The 15,699-nt window shown below is 42.5% G+C and overlaps 2 protein-coding genes across 4 annotated transcripts; one reads left to right on the plus strand and one right to left on the minus strand.

The window, feature by feature from the left end:
* Positions 1-1,259: 1,259 nt before the first annotated feature.
* Positions 1,260-12,015, minus strand: LOC126368414 (phospholipase A2 group XV-like). Its single transcript, XM_050012405.1, has 7 exons — positions 11,479-12,015; positions 10,266-10,640; positions 9,961-10,188; positions 9,503-9,674; positions 8,049-8,171; positions 7,462-7,776; positions 1,260-1,746 (listed from the first exon to the last, which is right to left on the minus strand). Exons 1-7 carry the CDS (start codon positions 11,564-11,566, stop codon positions 1,674-1,676), a joined length of 1,374 nt encoding a protein of 457 aa, XP_049868362.1. The 5' UTR covers positions 11,567-12,015; the 3' UTR covers positions 1,260-1,673.
* Positions 12,016-12,135: 120 nt separating this feature from the next.
* LOC126368421 (uncharacterized) lies at positions 12,136-15,680 on the plus strand. 3 transcript variants are annotated; one of them, XM_050012426.1, is made up of 6 exons: positions 12,136-12,314; positions 12,786-12,900; positions 12,976-13,064; positions 14,018-14,141; positions 14,434-14,567; positions 14,715-15,680. In XM_050012426.1, the coding sequence occupies exons 2-6, from the start codon at positions 12,876-12,878 to the stop codon at positions 14,850-14,852; spliced, it is 510 nt and encodes a 169-aa protein (XP_049868383.1). In that variant the 5' UTR covers positions 12,136-12,314; positions 12,786-12,875; the 3' UTR covers positions 14,853-15,680. The 3 variants fall into 3 exon arrangements, with proteins under 3 accessions (XP_049868383.1, XP_049868392.1, XP_049868375.1); XM_050012435.1 differs by having other exon boundaries at positions 12,136-12,277; XM_050012418.1 differs by lacking the exon at positions 12,136-12,314 and adding an exon at positions 12,321-12,720.
* Positions 15,681-15,699: the final 19 nt, after the last annotated feature.

Raw genomic sequence — 15,699 nt, forward strand, 5'->3', positions numbered from 1 at the left:
ACACCAAAAATATAGATGACATATCTACGCCTTCCGATCTAAAATTTGATGAAGGTATTATCATTTTATGAATAATAAACTATAAACACAAGTTTTGTTTACCTATTTGCATCACCTTATTGTTTTTTTTTTACTCGGAAGATATAAATATACAAGTGAAAGTTGTTGTTAAAATTACAGATTTTGATTTCACCGACCCTGATATACTTGAAAAAAAGAAGGAAATTGAAAAATGTCTGGAAAATCCCGACGAAGTGAAACTGGAGCAATGGCAAAACTTTGCTAGAAGCAAAGGTGGCTTGATATCTGGTAATATTCCAACATTACAATTTGTTGTGCTACTTTCCATAATTGGATTGCATTTTAAGTACCTAACACTTTATCTCTCTTGAGTTGTTATACTGTTTATGTTGGGACAACTCGCTTTGAGGTATGTTTGTTTTTTTATTTGGTCATCTATAATTTAATATCATTATATCACAATATCTAAAAGCATTAAGTAGCTTGTGGTTTTTGCCATAGATGAATATCGAAGGAAAATCTGGCCCCTGCTAGTAGGTGTGACACGTGATGAGATGACGGAGCCTCCTTCACTTGAAGAGCTGTCCACACACCCAGAGTACAATCAGGTAGGAGACACTATATACTTACAAAAACACTATTATTTTATGATAAAAATAAAGTAGGCTATTACATTTGGATTAAATTAAATGTTGCTGTGTTTTGAATTCAAATTGAATTTATTCTTACTGTATCAACATAAATGTATGTTAGGTATATATTTGTGTGGCCTAGAAATTGACCATGTGTTCCATATTATCAGTAGTGCAAGTGAGATCCCCTTGTATCAGCATATGACACACTTGAATGGTGTGCCATTGTTTGAACAGTACCATTATGAAAAAGCAAAAGTGTTATTTAAACAAATAGTATCTAATTATGCTTGAGAAAGAGATAAGAAGCCCTGCAATTAGCAGAGTGAAACTACTTCTTTTGATGACCAACCTCATCAATCCTGATTTTGTAATCAATATTGATTGAAATTCAAATTTCATCTTGTATGTTCATTTGCAGGTAGTATTAGATGTGAACCGGTCCCTCAAGCGGTTCCCACCGGGTATCCCACTGGAGCAGCGGCTTGCACTGCAGGATCAGCTCACAGTGCTCATCCTGCGCGTTATCCTCGCCTACCCCACACTCAACTACTATCAGGTACTCGCTCATACTTTTATACCTACGTATGGCTCAAAACAATTGAATTTATGAGGAAAAGTTACTTTATTTATTTATTTAAATTATATTGTTATTCCCGCTGTAATGACAAATCAATGACTGCAGGAGAGCAGGGCAAGCACTGGGAAAACGATGTATCTCGTCCGTACATTCTTTTAACTAAATCTAAATGTAAATGGGCAACTTTCTAGTTACACGGAGAAAACTTGGTCGGTTCAGACACCAAATGAAATAAAAGCATATCAGGGGCAGAATACAGGGAAAGCATCGTAAATAACCACATGGTGGGGCACGGCAGGGCTACCACGACGTGGCCGTGACGCTGCTGCTGGTGTGCGGCGCGCACGCGGCCTTCCCGCTGCTGGCGCGGCTGTCGTGCGGGCCGGCGGCGCCGCTGCGCGCCTTCATGCGGCGCTCCATGCGCGCGGCGCAGCACCGCCTCAACTACCTGCGGCCGGCGCTGGCGCGGGCACACCGCCCGCTGGCCGACAAGCTGCACCGGTGAGCGCTCGCCTGCATGAATGTCGTTCCGTATGAATGCTATCGCTTGTCAAATATTATTACCGATCCATGTGTCTTACTATTTAGATACACGACAGTCGATTGATTTACTCGTAAACTGGTAAGAAATACTGCATAATATTACTGGCGGAACCGAGATATTTAAAGAATTCTGAATGCTCACTTATGTTCTATCAATATTCCCAATACCAAATTACATCGCGTCGACATACACTGATTCATACACTTTAATAGACTAATTTTGTTTTGCGTTGCCATCAGTAGTATACAGGTAATACGGATGAACAAAAGTTGGTCATGAGGCCGATTAACTTATACAATCTGTTTCAAATGTTTAATTTAATTTTGGACTATAATAATAGTGACCAATAATTACTTTTATTCTCTGATTCAAATATTTGAAGGTGGCTCATGCCTACATAATATGTCCTGTCACAACGATCTAATATTTCTATTAGAACGCTTGATGAAGCATGGCTACCCAGTTCATCTCGCGGATGTACCTCTGACTCTGCTAGCCCAGTTGGTAATGTAGTGGTGAGCTTATGTTATATTGCTGTGTTTTAGTTAGTCGTTCTGGTTAAATTTGCGGCAGGCCCATTGTAGAGCCGTGTATGTCGTGGTTATAAGGACGCATTGAACACGTGCCGTGTGTTGGCGAGGCAGGGCGGGCGTGGGCACGATGTTCGCGCTGCCGTGGTTCCTGACGTGGTTCGGGCACTCGCTGCCGCGCTACACGGACGTGGTGCGCCTCTACGACTACTTCCTCGCCGCGCCGCCGCTCTTCCCCGTCTACGTCACCGCTGCGCTCGTCGTGCACAGGTCAGCCACACGAGGGTCCCTTCATTTCAATGTACCAGTCCATATCAATTTAACGAATACGACTCAACAAATCTAAAACTTTATAATAAAACTTCATATTCATAGGGAATCATGTCTAATGTTTTGTGTTTATGGTAAGTAATAAACAGGATTCAGGAATCTTTCGTGGGGAGAGTGTCCGTTTCATACATAATAATTATGTCGCTAAAGGAAGTCTGTCCGGTCAGAATATCACTATGTAAGAGTAAAAAGCCTTTTTTTTATAGAGCGGATGAAGTGATGGAGTGTGAAGATGATATGGCGACATTGCACTGCACGCTCTCTCGGGTAATGATTTTTACTTTATTATAATAATAATATATCGTTTATTTCAGGTGTTAATACTATATAGCATTACAAATTATAAATTACATTTCGATATAATAAATATCGAATAAAACTTCCTCGCTGGCATGTTGTTTCGAACGGCCAGTGTTCGTCGCTGCCGCTCGAAGTGGCCGGCGTCTTCTAGGGTGTCGGTCGCAGTAGGGCAGTTTCCAATTAATCAAATTATTTTATAACTTTCGTCTATTAGTTCTATGGAATTTGTACGAAAAGGTATCCTGTTACGTCATAGAAAAAGGTGACAAAATGTGACACTCATTATTACAATATCTAAGTTAAATAGAAAAAAGAAAACGTTTTTTTGTCACGTTTAGATCTGTGTCTATTTAGAATTTCATCCTTTATCTTTGACCTAGGAAAGTACCAAATCTGAATTCGATACATCGTCGACAGCTGCCGGAGTGGCTGCCGTTCGAGGACATCCTGGCGGCCGCGCAGCGGCTGCACGACGCGCACCCGCCGCCCACGCTGGAGGCCGACGTGCTGGCGCTGGAGGCCGACGAGTGAGTATACACTGCCGTCCCGCGGGTGGCCGGGGCGGCCGGCGTAGACGTGACCCGGGCCGTGTGTTGCAGGGAGCGGCAGCGGCGCGAGGACGAGGAGCGCATGCGGCAGCGCGCGGCGGCGCGGGCGGGGGGCGCGGGGCGGGCGGGGCTGGCGCTGCGGCTGCGGCGCTGGGCGGGCCCGGCGCTGCGCTCTCTGGGCGTGCGGCGCGCGGCGCTGGCGGCGGCCGCGGCGCTGCTGGCCGCCTACGCCTACTACCGGCCCGAGCTGGCGTGGGGCCGGTAGCGCCACGCCTACCCGCTCGTGCTGTTCGCGCTGTAGCGGGCCCCCCCTACGATTCCCTCGTCTACGAACGCGAAAGTTAGGTCTTGTTTCTTTGAAATGTGATATTATCGTTGTTACTCTAGCTTTTAAGTTGTTCGGTTCGTCATTCCCGCTGTGGAGCGAGCGGTGCTCCCGGGCGAGGTCTCGCCCGCAGCCCGCGGCGCTGCAGCGCTTGTGCGCTCGATGTGTGTTCGCCCGGTTCCTGAGGCGAGTGTTCCGTCGCATTTTTCGAAAATTCGACGCGATCCATTGAACTTATAGAAAATTAATATAATAATCAAATTTAGTATTTTATTGTTAGATATAAGTTATAAAAAACCTGATACCTGGTGTCTCATGCGTTTAAACTTGTGGCAAGTCTAACGATCGATTAACATGACTCGAATGTATTTTTGCACTTAACGAAATAACTTGTCCCTCCCCTCTGAACACGCGTGGACACCGTCAGGATTTATAACCGTGACGCATAGACATATTAGGAAACAAACGGTACAATATCACGGTGTAATATCGACTTGCACCGCAGCGCTATATGCTTGTTGCACCGTTGTTAATAAAACCTCATTTATTATACAAAGTTAATTGCAATTGCTTCCCTTGTTCCAATGAACTAGAAAGTAACGTTTAAAATTACCAAAATGGATTGTGTGAAGTGAGTACAGTGTATTTTCTACGTCTTTGTATATTGAATGTTCTACAAGTCTGTGTAAAGTGGGAGTGGTCCATGTTTGGGACGATCAAATAAACTCAACTGCTGTGCTTACCGACGCCAAATGTACTAAATTCACGGCTGCTCGTCCTACACTCATGTACATACAGAGGCGTTTAGACCAAATAATATATAGCAAATTCCAATTTGTAGAATGAACCATCGATTTTGTATTGTGATGTGGCAAGATCTATATTTATATATTATATTGTGTAAGTACCTCTGGTCTCGGTGGATAATATTATAATTAATAATTAAGTTACGTATTTATTGTATACTTTTATAAGAAGTGGTGTGTGGCAGTGCGGCTCGAGCGCGCCGCCAGTTGTTATATATTGTAACGTAAGGAATAATTTATATGAACAAAGTATGAGAAGCTACTGGTTGGTTTCATTTCAACACGTCAGTGGCTTTCACCTCCCGTCTTAGGTACAAACATACATTAATCAGCGCTTACTAGCTCAGTCAACATTTATGATATGAGAAAATTAATCGAAAAAGTTATGGCCCGGGCAGGGCTTGAATTTCGATACTTAGATAGAAAAAAAAATCGCATGGAGAGGAGAAGGAGTTTGACAAGATTTTTTTCGATTTTATTTCCTCTTTGTGCGTGACACGAACACCTAGCTGCAAGCCGTATTGTTCATTTCTTATAAATTTAAAATAACATCAGCTCACGAGTCTAGTACCACCGCTTTACTACTTACTATACAGGTAACTATGTTGTTTCCATGATAAACGTTCAGATAAATTAAACACAGTAAATAAGTTCATAGAATTTATTAATGACGAGTAGCAGTCACCCCGAGGGGTGATCAGTAAATTGAACTAGCGTAGGTAACCAATACCTAACAAACAACGATATTTCGACACTGTTGCAAGTGCCATGATCACGGGATGACTGATGAGATTGGAGTGGTGTAGGTAGACCCATAATTATCTACGGGCAGACATATTTGTCTACCCTCTTTCTTTGCCGCTTGTTTATGTATTTGATATCGGAATGTTCGGAATCATCTGAACTTGCACCAAACTCACTACGACAAACCGCTCTCACTGTGTCAAAATATAAAAAAATAAACATAGTGAATGTGTGTGTGTGTAATATAAATATATATAGTGTCGAAATATCGGGAGTCTCATATTCCTGATTTAAACGCAGTAAGAACCCGTTATTATGTGTTTTAATTATGATAATAACCGCGTAAACTTAAAACAATGTACACCAGAGTTGGTGACGGTAGGTCGGTCGTCGACCTTGGCCCGCACGGAACAAAATTACAACATTTAATAAGTAAGTACACAAATTGTTGACACTGGAAGCATCTTTTCATAAAAAATATACACAACGCTTTAGTTATCTAAGTCTACATATCACTTTAATGAGGGACTTTCCAAATAATGATGGGTGGAAGTTGTAATTGTACACTGGTGTAATAAAAAGTGTTGTAGTTGTGTAGGGCGGTGAAGCCGCAGAGAGGGAGCGTTATAATGGAAACGTAATTTCACATGATTACACGGATTTATTTTGATTGTAAAAACAATAGGAAATTAATGTGCCATGCCTAGTGCAGTTGACAATAGAGAGAGAGGAAAGACATTTGACAATGACATTAGCTGTCAGTGTTGCATGACGTAAAATATGACAAAAAGGGTCATCATTTATACCGCAACAACAAAGATATAATATAAGATGCATTATGTCTGTTATCCATGAAATTAGAAGTTTAAACGAAGAAAAAACAACGCCATCTATCGTGTTTTTGGGGAACACCGATTGGAAAGTCCCTCATTGGAGTGATAAGGTTTTATCACAACAACAGATGCCCGGCCAGTTTTATGTCAACAACATTACAGCACGGGTGGCGAATTATATCGAAGTTCGAATTATACCAAGACCTGTGTGCAACAAACGCAGTGTCTCCTACATACGTAGATAGGCGGTGTATGGCTATTGGTCGAAGCCATCGATATAATTCGCAGACTGAACTTGTGCCCGTCTGACTCATTCGTTACATTTGTAGGTACGCAAACGCAACTAAGCTATGCATTGCAAACATCACAACAAGGTGACATAGCTTCACGCACAATTCCCGTTAATCAAATACGATAGGTATATATAGGTACTTGATTTATTCATGTTCAGTGTTTGGCAACACTAAATCACTGGCTTGTTCTTACTCCTATCACAGGCATATATCTAATTACTCAAGCAAAAGTATTCAAGAATTAGAAAGCAATTTATAAAGAGTATTACTACATCTTATATGTTTAATGGCGTTTCAGTACTTTTTAACATTATGAGAATCCCATTACCCCTCACTTCTCATGTTAACCACCCTTCAAATAGTTGAAGCTATTATAATTATACAGCTTACGTAAAAAATAAAATAGCGCCTAGCGGTCTTAAAATTACGACTACCTAATAAGTATTGAGGTTGGCAAACAGTATAATTAATTTGGTAACATTTGTAAATACAAGGAGGGCAGGCGTGGAGCACCTCCCGATCTTGTTTGGCCGTGAAGGTACAATCTTCATTCGGCATATATTAACTAATCGACTAATCATAATCATATCATTTATTGCGTTCCACATGGACTAAATCTATTTACGTAAATTAAAATTATGCTTTTCTATGTACAACTAAATAAATAAACTGGAGAGCTATCGATCTAGGATAACCATATAATTGAGATAGTATAGTAATGAGATAGTTTAGTGTAGAGAGCTAGGACATCATTCAATCTGGAGCCGCACGTGCAGTATACTCGCAATGCGCCGCCGATATAGTAGATCCGCCATTATCGATTTACCGTTTAATGTATAATTTGTCTTTGCACTAAATGCACCTGCAAAATGAAGTCAAGGAATCTCTAGCTACCCGGCTTATGAATCAGAAGAGACATCTGTCTACGTTCGGTATGGAGTCTTCTCATCAGTTGGTATAAGTTTACTGTCATACCTCGAGGTATCCGGCGGCGTGTATACCAGTTCCGACCGTGTGTCCGCCGCCAGCAGCGTCCGCAGGTAGGCGACGGCGCGGGCGTCGTGCAGGATCCGCAGGTGCTCGGCGCCGCGCAGCGCCAGCGCCTTGACGGGCTTGCCGCCGTTGGGCGGGCGGCGCCGCCCGCGCCCCCCGCGCCCCCCGCGCCCCCCGCGCGTGCGCATGCGCCACAGCTCGCAGGCGCGCAGCGAGCGCAGGTTGACGGTGCCGTCGCCGTCGCCCGCCTGCAGCGCCGGGTACCCGTCCAGCCACGTGCCCGGCTTGTACACTAACCTGCGATACGATACGTTGCACGAACTTCATCGCGATACCCGCTTATATGCGACGTTACATATTCTAAATAGGGCACTCTGATAGGCAAACGTTACACATATCACTACCTTTTTTTGGAAACGTTGCCTGGAAAATCCCTCATCGGAAAAGTTAATTAATTCACTAAAAGTAAAATGACGACAACCGTCAACGACGATAGTTAATTCCCACAGTGGAAACGATCATTCCGTGCATGATGTATTGCGTATGTTATTACAAATGCAGGTACGCACCGCTCGACCGTGGAGATGTTGTACCCGTAGAGGCAGTGCAGCTCGACGCCGGGCGCGCTGAAGTCGCTGCTGAACCGCTCCGTGTCCTTGCGCATCTCCCACGCGTTCGGCAGCTCCATGTCACTGCGACATACGACACGCCTTCTTGTAGATAACACGTGCCAAATAACTCACACCTCGAGTCAAGGGACTAGCGATACCTGTTGCCCGCATAGACCTCGTATAATAAACAAATAGACTACCATAAGTGTCCGCAGCGCATCTTGTCACTAAGCTAATTTTAACAACCATAACATCCTAATTTGAGAGAACGGACTTATACTACTAATTACCCACCAACATAATTATTTTAATGTATATGTATTACAACACGGTTCGGACGCTTTCTTAGAAAAAAAACTTAGCGATTGTGAGTCTATTTCTTTATTGTAAGTCAGTGCTGTTATGGTGTATAGGTTGGTAGTACTTAAGAAAGTACCTAACGCTTGTTGTCTAGGCTATCAAAGATGTAAATATGTCTGCTTAAAATCCTATTGTATAAAAATTTGAATTTAATATTAAGTACTTAAATAACAAGCCACTATTTGTATGCCTACTAACAGGCTGAATACAGAGATTGTAATAACTTTATGTAACATCCTTTTGCATACCTGTATTCATAAATAAAGATTTTGATTTGATTTGATGTGATATGACGCGGCCTTGTAGCAACCCGGTATAACATAGTCAATGTAGAATGTAGTATGAAGGCTTAAAAGCTTGAACCTATGATGATAAAAGTTTCGCCAACCTACGTGAGATGTTGCCATAGATGCGCGATTCATTTGTACAGTGTAACTTCACAGTATAGGTCTTCTGAGGTTCGTAAGAGTACTAGTAAGCGTGTTATATATCGTGAACACAACTACTGCAAAATCCAAACGTTGTTGCCCACCATAAGGAATAATATCGATATTTATTACGAATTGAATTAAAAAAAATGTTTAAGAAAGATAAAATAACACATTAAGTAAACACTCGCGGGTCATAGTCCGCTATCTTATCTGTGAAGGAGGGTCGCCCCGCCCATCGCCTGACGCGTCGCGCGAGTCCGCCTGTGAAGCATATCACATCACAACCGTCGATAGACAAACAAACTTGACTCGTATTTATCCACTTCCATTAAAAACACTACAATCTTTGTAAGTCAAGTTCGTACCTATCTTATCTATTAAACAAAATAAAATGCTTCATTACAGGGCACAAGGCTCTCGTGTTTGTTACCAGGCCCCTGACTACCGAGAAAGTGCCTCGCTTAGTAGCGAAGCTAAGATCTCCTTGGTTTAATGACTACCAACTTACAGTCTATAACTGGTTCTTTTGTAACCACAGACGCAACGCAAGAGTGGTGTTATAATAGAAAACCAATAGAAGAACGTGTCAAAATCTAAGCAGAAGAGTATAGTGCTACTCACATGAAGAGCTTCTGGAAGTCGTTGATGGTGTAGTTGTACTTGTCGGTCTGCACGAGCACCTCCGAGGGCTTCCAGAGCGCCCGCGCCGGCAGCAGCCAGGCCAGCGACGGACACGTCACCTGCTCCGCGCGCATCACACTCTCCCGCAGCACGCGCGACCCCAGGTCGTCGCCTGCAACGTGTAGCGCCACTTGCTTAGCATACTCTTCTATGTCTCACTAGTGTCTCAATCCACCACTGGCTTGGCTAATAACACGATCAATGGGCGAGTTCTTACGGAAGTCTACTGTGCTTAAATCCAGATGGATTGCCCATCTAAAGAAACTAGTGATTATACAAGGTTACCCTGGAGAATTTTGCATAGATAGACGCCGCCGGTTGTCGTCTGGAGCCACAGAATGGGTCAGCGATAACATAGATAACATACTGAGTAGCGGACCAGAATCATTACTAGTTACCTATAGCAAACGCCTTGAGCGCCTTGACGGCACCGCCCCAGGGCGTGGAGAGCGACACGAGGCGGCGCACGTAGCGATCCTTCCACGCCTGCGGCTGCGCGCGCAGGAAGTGCAGCGCCATCGACCCGCCCATGCTGTGCACCAGCAGCGTCACTGCAGACTGGTTGTTCTGAGTGTAAGCCTCCTCTACAAGTGACTTCAGTTTCACGAAGAACTCCCCATTCTCATCTGTCGACGACACAAACACGGAAACCATAAGATAGAGCTTCACAAAAATCTAAAAGAAATAATGACTGAATACTCACTAGGTGCTCTTCTGAAGTCATAAGGCGCTCCTCGGATCGAATGGTTTCTGACATAGCCCATCTGCACGAGCGCGTCGGTGATGGTGTTGAAGTACGCGCCGCTGGAGTCGTGCGAAGGGTCGAGCCACTCGACGGGCTCGGTGGTGCCCCAGCCGGGCACGCGGATGTCCACGCCCGAGGGGCTACGGGTGGTTCTCGTCGTGTTGTCGTACTCCAGCCGCAGGTTGTCCACCCAGCAGTCTATCACAAATGGCACCAGCAACTCCAGGTTCAGCCATATGTTGAAGTAGTCTGCTGATGTCTTGGCGCAGATGTAGTGGATGACCGATGTCTTGTTCAATTTTGCTTCCAACTGACTACCACCATCTCCAGGAACTGAAGATGTGAAAAGCAATTTCTGTATTAGCTAAAACTTAGATAGATTTTCAACTTAATGATCTGATACAATACTATTACATTATTATATTAGAAGATTTTCTCTTTGTACCTACCAACTGCATTGCATACTGCACAGGCAAGTTTCATCTAACAACACATCTTCCAGTCGACTTAAAATATGTGCCAGCTGATTTAGGACCCTTAGGTGAGTTTAGGGCTAAAATTTTGCTAATATTACTGAAGTACAAGTGACTTGACTAACCTTGATATATGGAATGGAATACATTGATTTTTCAAGTATAATCAATAACCCCAATTTCAGATAATTATGACAGACAGTTTCAGATAAATATGATGAAGGTAATAAACATAGTAATTATACATTGTTTTTAACAAACTGCAAGTTTTGCATTTCAATATTTTGATGAACCAGTATTATGCTAACATAATGAAAAGACAATTTCTTTACTTCTATCCATGCAAGTTCTACTTTACTTTTAAATTTGCAAGTTAAACAAAGTAACAAATAGCAACGATTTGTACAGATATTGCAACACCAGACTAGACATAAAGGTCAACTTCACAACATTCAGCAAAGCTTGATATGATAAAATTTTTTATATTTTTTATCATGGGGGTTGTGAGGTGGATGACCAACCTCATCAACCTGGGTCTGACATGGTCATTTTTGCACTGCCAAATATGCCATGACTCCACACATACATTGCTATTAATGAAAACATGTGTTATATTTTGTAACAATACACTTTGAGGCCACTGACATGTTTCACCATACTTATACCTTTTATGATATTCATGACAAAGTATGACTTACTCAAGATAACCGGCGACAGGCCATGGGAGTTGTGTGCCAATATACCGAAGGAAAGGGCCAGCAACAAGAACAGCCGCACGCCGCACATGTCGCGCTCACCGTTCACAGTCACCACACGCGAGCACTCGGTCACACAACGCGACGCCGAATGATTGTTTGATTTAATTAGCTCACTACCGACTAAGTAGTAGTATGTTCGCGAATACGTTTTCCTGTTTTTGCGCAATACACTGGAAGACAGCAATGCGATCAATTCGAGCCGAACTCTCTCGAATTAATAGATGACTCTTTGATGTACTTATTATGTTAGAATCGTAACACAACGTAATACATTTCACTTTAATTAACACGTGAACAACAGTTTAACTGGCTTTAATGTAGTGTACACATTTAATATGGTTATAAAGTAAATTACGATTTATATATGTCGACTTCGATTTACCTTTTTCTTATTTAACGCATATTACAACAAATATCTGTCCAATATTTTAAAATTCGTACTTCCCATTTCTATCCATTTTACATTATTAGATTGTTGACAAAGATTGTTGACATAACAATGACAGCTGCTGCTGCACTGCACTGCTGCAGTAGTCAAACAGAATAATAGCTGTTTGTTACACGTCATACGACTTGACCATTGACATTGACGCGTAGTTATTAATTGATAAGGATTGACGTAGTTTGACAATATGCGTTTGTAAATCACAATCAATATCATGAAAACTACTTATTATTCTTCAAAACAATACTATAGTAATTTTCAACGTATCTCTCTTGTATTAATGACGTCAATACGGTAAACTAAACCATCATGAGAAATCATACGTAATTAGGTAAATAGGGTATAAGTAAAGATAATAATAATAATAATACCTATATATTGTATTGATATTGAGTTCATTAAATTTCATTAAGAAACAATGAGATCGAGATGTTGAAATATAATAATAAATGAAGATAAACAGCTCGTTAGGCTCTGTCCATCAATACGGAACCGTGACTTCGCAGAGAAGGCGCAGTCGCGAAGAAATGTCTGAGTAGGACTTGCGCACTAACTATCACCTCTCTGCCATGTATTTGTAAGAGATACATAAAATGGATACTACATTCTAACACAAAGACTCTTAGAATTTATGGCAATTGTGATATACGTAGGTAAAATGATTGTAACACGCTGTCTAGGCGAAATTAAAGGGGGCTTTTATCACGGTGGTGATAGGAATTGAAATGTTTTTACAGGTAATTTTTTGATAAATCAATAGTATTTGTTTGAGTCAGGTTTATTTTCGAAGTGTTTGTTGCAGAGTCGCGTCATAGTAGTCTGGTTATCCTGGCTCGTTGGTGGCGTCTGTGGAGTTATTATACTTTTGATTATTATTTGTTATTGCCGTCTAATGCCTCGTCACCAGAAATCATTCGGTGGGTCTCACTTATACAGAAATATTATCTACTGTTGCATTTGTACAAGTTATTGTATTAAATTCGTATTTCCAGATGAACAGTATCTCAAAGAGAACTACACGATCAAGGAAAATCATGTCTACTCCAGCCAAGGCAATTACAGTAGAGTTAGAAGTACAGAGGTAATTGATCGACTACTTAATTATTATTTTAATTTCGCATGGTCACGAGAATTGATATCATACTTTGATACTCTTTTGGTACTATACCATGGATTTACCTTTTCACACAAGCTCTAAACAAGTCTCACTGAATCGTAGAATAAGGAATTCTGAATGACTGAATGTTAATATAACGTGGGAAATGATGTTCAGAGGATATGAAGAATGAATCGAACTAGTGAGAACAAAGGGTCATGACTGTACTTCCCCTACCAATATTATAGACGCGCAATTTTGTGGGGATGTCAGTACTGGATATTCGTTTCACTTGTTTCACATGAACACAGAAACCCGCCCACGGCACAACTGGTAGTGCGGCTTGGTAGTGCGGTGGGGAAGAAGGGGAAACGTACATACGCCGGCCGGCGCTATCTCTTGTCGAATAGCGAGAACTAATGTGCTTACAACTAATTTTGATGAATTAGAGATGATTTAGTATTATTTTTCCTGACAAAAATGTTAAGTTTAACTTTACATAGGTAGCTTTTATTTTAAATTGTTTTGATACATAATCTAACGAAGCATCCACGCCTAACCAGCACCTAACAAGGCAACCACTAACCGCAGACCGCTGCTGCACGCGTCAGACTTGGTATTCAACTGAGCAGTCTAGATTCACCAGAATACTTAGTAATAAACAGTGAAGGTTACAATAGCACATAAGTAGTATACCTTTTATGCTTTCATGCAACATACATACATAAACACACGCCCATAATCTCTGATGGGGAGAGCAGAGCCACAAGTAGGTACTTAATAAGAAAACCTGCAGCCACTTTCGATACCAAGTCCTAACACCTGTTAGGTAAGCAGCTGAACATGTTCTATTCGCTCCCAGTCCGGCGTAGGGTCGTAAAGAGTAGTGGTAGTAGTGGCAAAGGTACATAATATGATGAAAGTGTTGTGGCGTGCAGGTGGCGCGGCCCCCGCGGCCCGCCAGCTACGCGGGCGACCGCGACCGGCAGGCGCCGCGCGCGCCCCCGCCGCCCCCCGCGCCCGCGCCCGCGACCGCGCCTGCGCAGTACGCCTCCAGTGGCAGTACGTACTTACATAGTATTATTATTGCAGTAGGTACCTAGTCCTTACGTAATATTATCCACTAGACCTCAGGAACTGTAAAACTTGTATAAACGCTGAATACTAAGTATCCGAACCTAATTAACTTAGAACAAATGCCTGAGGGTTGCTCAGGGCATAGCCTGAGATTATTTGGGCCTGACATTACAGGGCCTTTCAAATTCTTATGAACACCGTGTATGTATCGGGATTCAGGGTGTACAGCATCGAAGTGTATAATGTAAGCGAGGTATAGGTACTTATTGGTCCGCAGTGTTGGACGAGCTGGAGTGCGCGGAGAGCGGCGAGGGCGCGGAGGCGCTGAAGACGCGGTCGTTGCCGGCCTTCCTGCGCCCGCGCCCACGCCCGCTCTCCTCCGAAGCTGACCTGTACCAGCTCTACGCCAAGGTATGAACATTCCTCCACTCTCGCAGGTAGGTAGCGTAGTGTGAACGTAGGAAATATTTTAATATTAACATGCTAATTTTCCAAAAATAAACATGATTACATCAAATGGAAGCCCATGTTTAGCGCGTTTTGTACCTACTGTTGCAGGTGAGCCAGAGCAAGAAGCACAAGAGTCGCATGCGCAGCGAGCACGCAGCCATCATCGCGCTGAGCAAGTCGCGCAGCCAGGCCCTCGACATCGACGCCGGCGCCGTCATCGTCTACGACCAGCGCACGCAGCTCTAGGCACCACCACTGTACTCCCACCAAGGCCAAACCGTTTTCACTTTTATAAACGCTACGCTAAGGTACTGAAATTAATTAAAGGGCTGATATAGCTGGTTGTCACCACCCTTCTAGACGTGTTCCTACGCGATGTCTGGAGAATCATTTAGGGGAGTTTTACCACCTGACCACATGTCCCCGACATACCACCTGGGGCCTGTTTAATAAAACTTACAATTGTAAATTACTATGACAATTTGATGTACATTGCGAAGTGTGTGATCACGAATGTTTTGCAGTTTCATATTAGCTACGTAATGAACACCAAATTGTCGTTGTAATTTACAATTGTAAGTTTTATGAAACAGGCCCCAGGTGAGATTGTGGAGATTGATATACTTCCCACGAGGCACGAGACACAACGTATGTACTTACATCGCCTTAGCGTAACGTTAACGATTGCGAAAGCATATGGCGGGGCTCTCATTCTTTCAACCGGCTCTTTTACACTCTTAGTCACAATCATCCCCAAACCACTTTTCTTCTCGACACAGTTTAAATTACATAATCGATAATACAAACCATTGTTTACATATCTCGTACAGTACTCTTTGTTTCGAGTATTTTTACACTTTGATTATCTTAGAATGTTGTTCCATCCGAAAGTTTGTAATGTTGAGACCAGGTTGTTTAGTAGGTAACGTTAGACTAAGTATTAACTATTATCTGAAGGCCTAATGTGGTACACTGTATCGTACCAATGTTTGTCTACGAATTAACATTATACACGATTGGCAAAGTTGTGATTGATAATGTGATATGAATTAAGTACGTAACTATTTGCAAAAAGAGTTGTTTTATTTTTTAC

Source organism: Pectinophora gossypiella, chromosome 1, assembly GCF_024362695.1.
Source record: "Pectinophora gossypiella chromosome 1, ilPecGoss1.1, whole genome shotgun sequence".
NCBI lineage: Eukaryota > Metazoa > Arthropoda > Insecta > Lepidoptera > Gelechiidae > Pectinophora > Pectinophora gossypiella.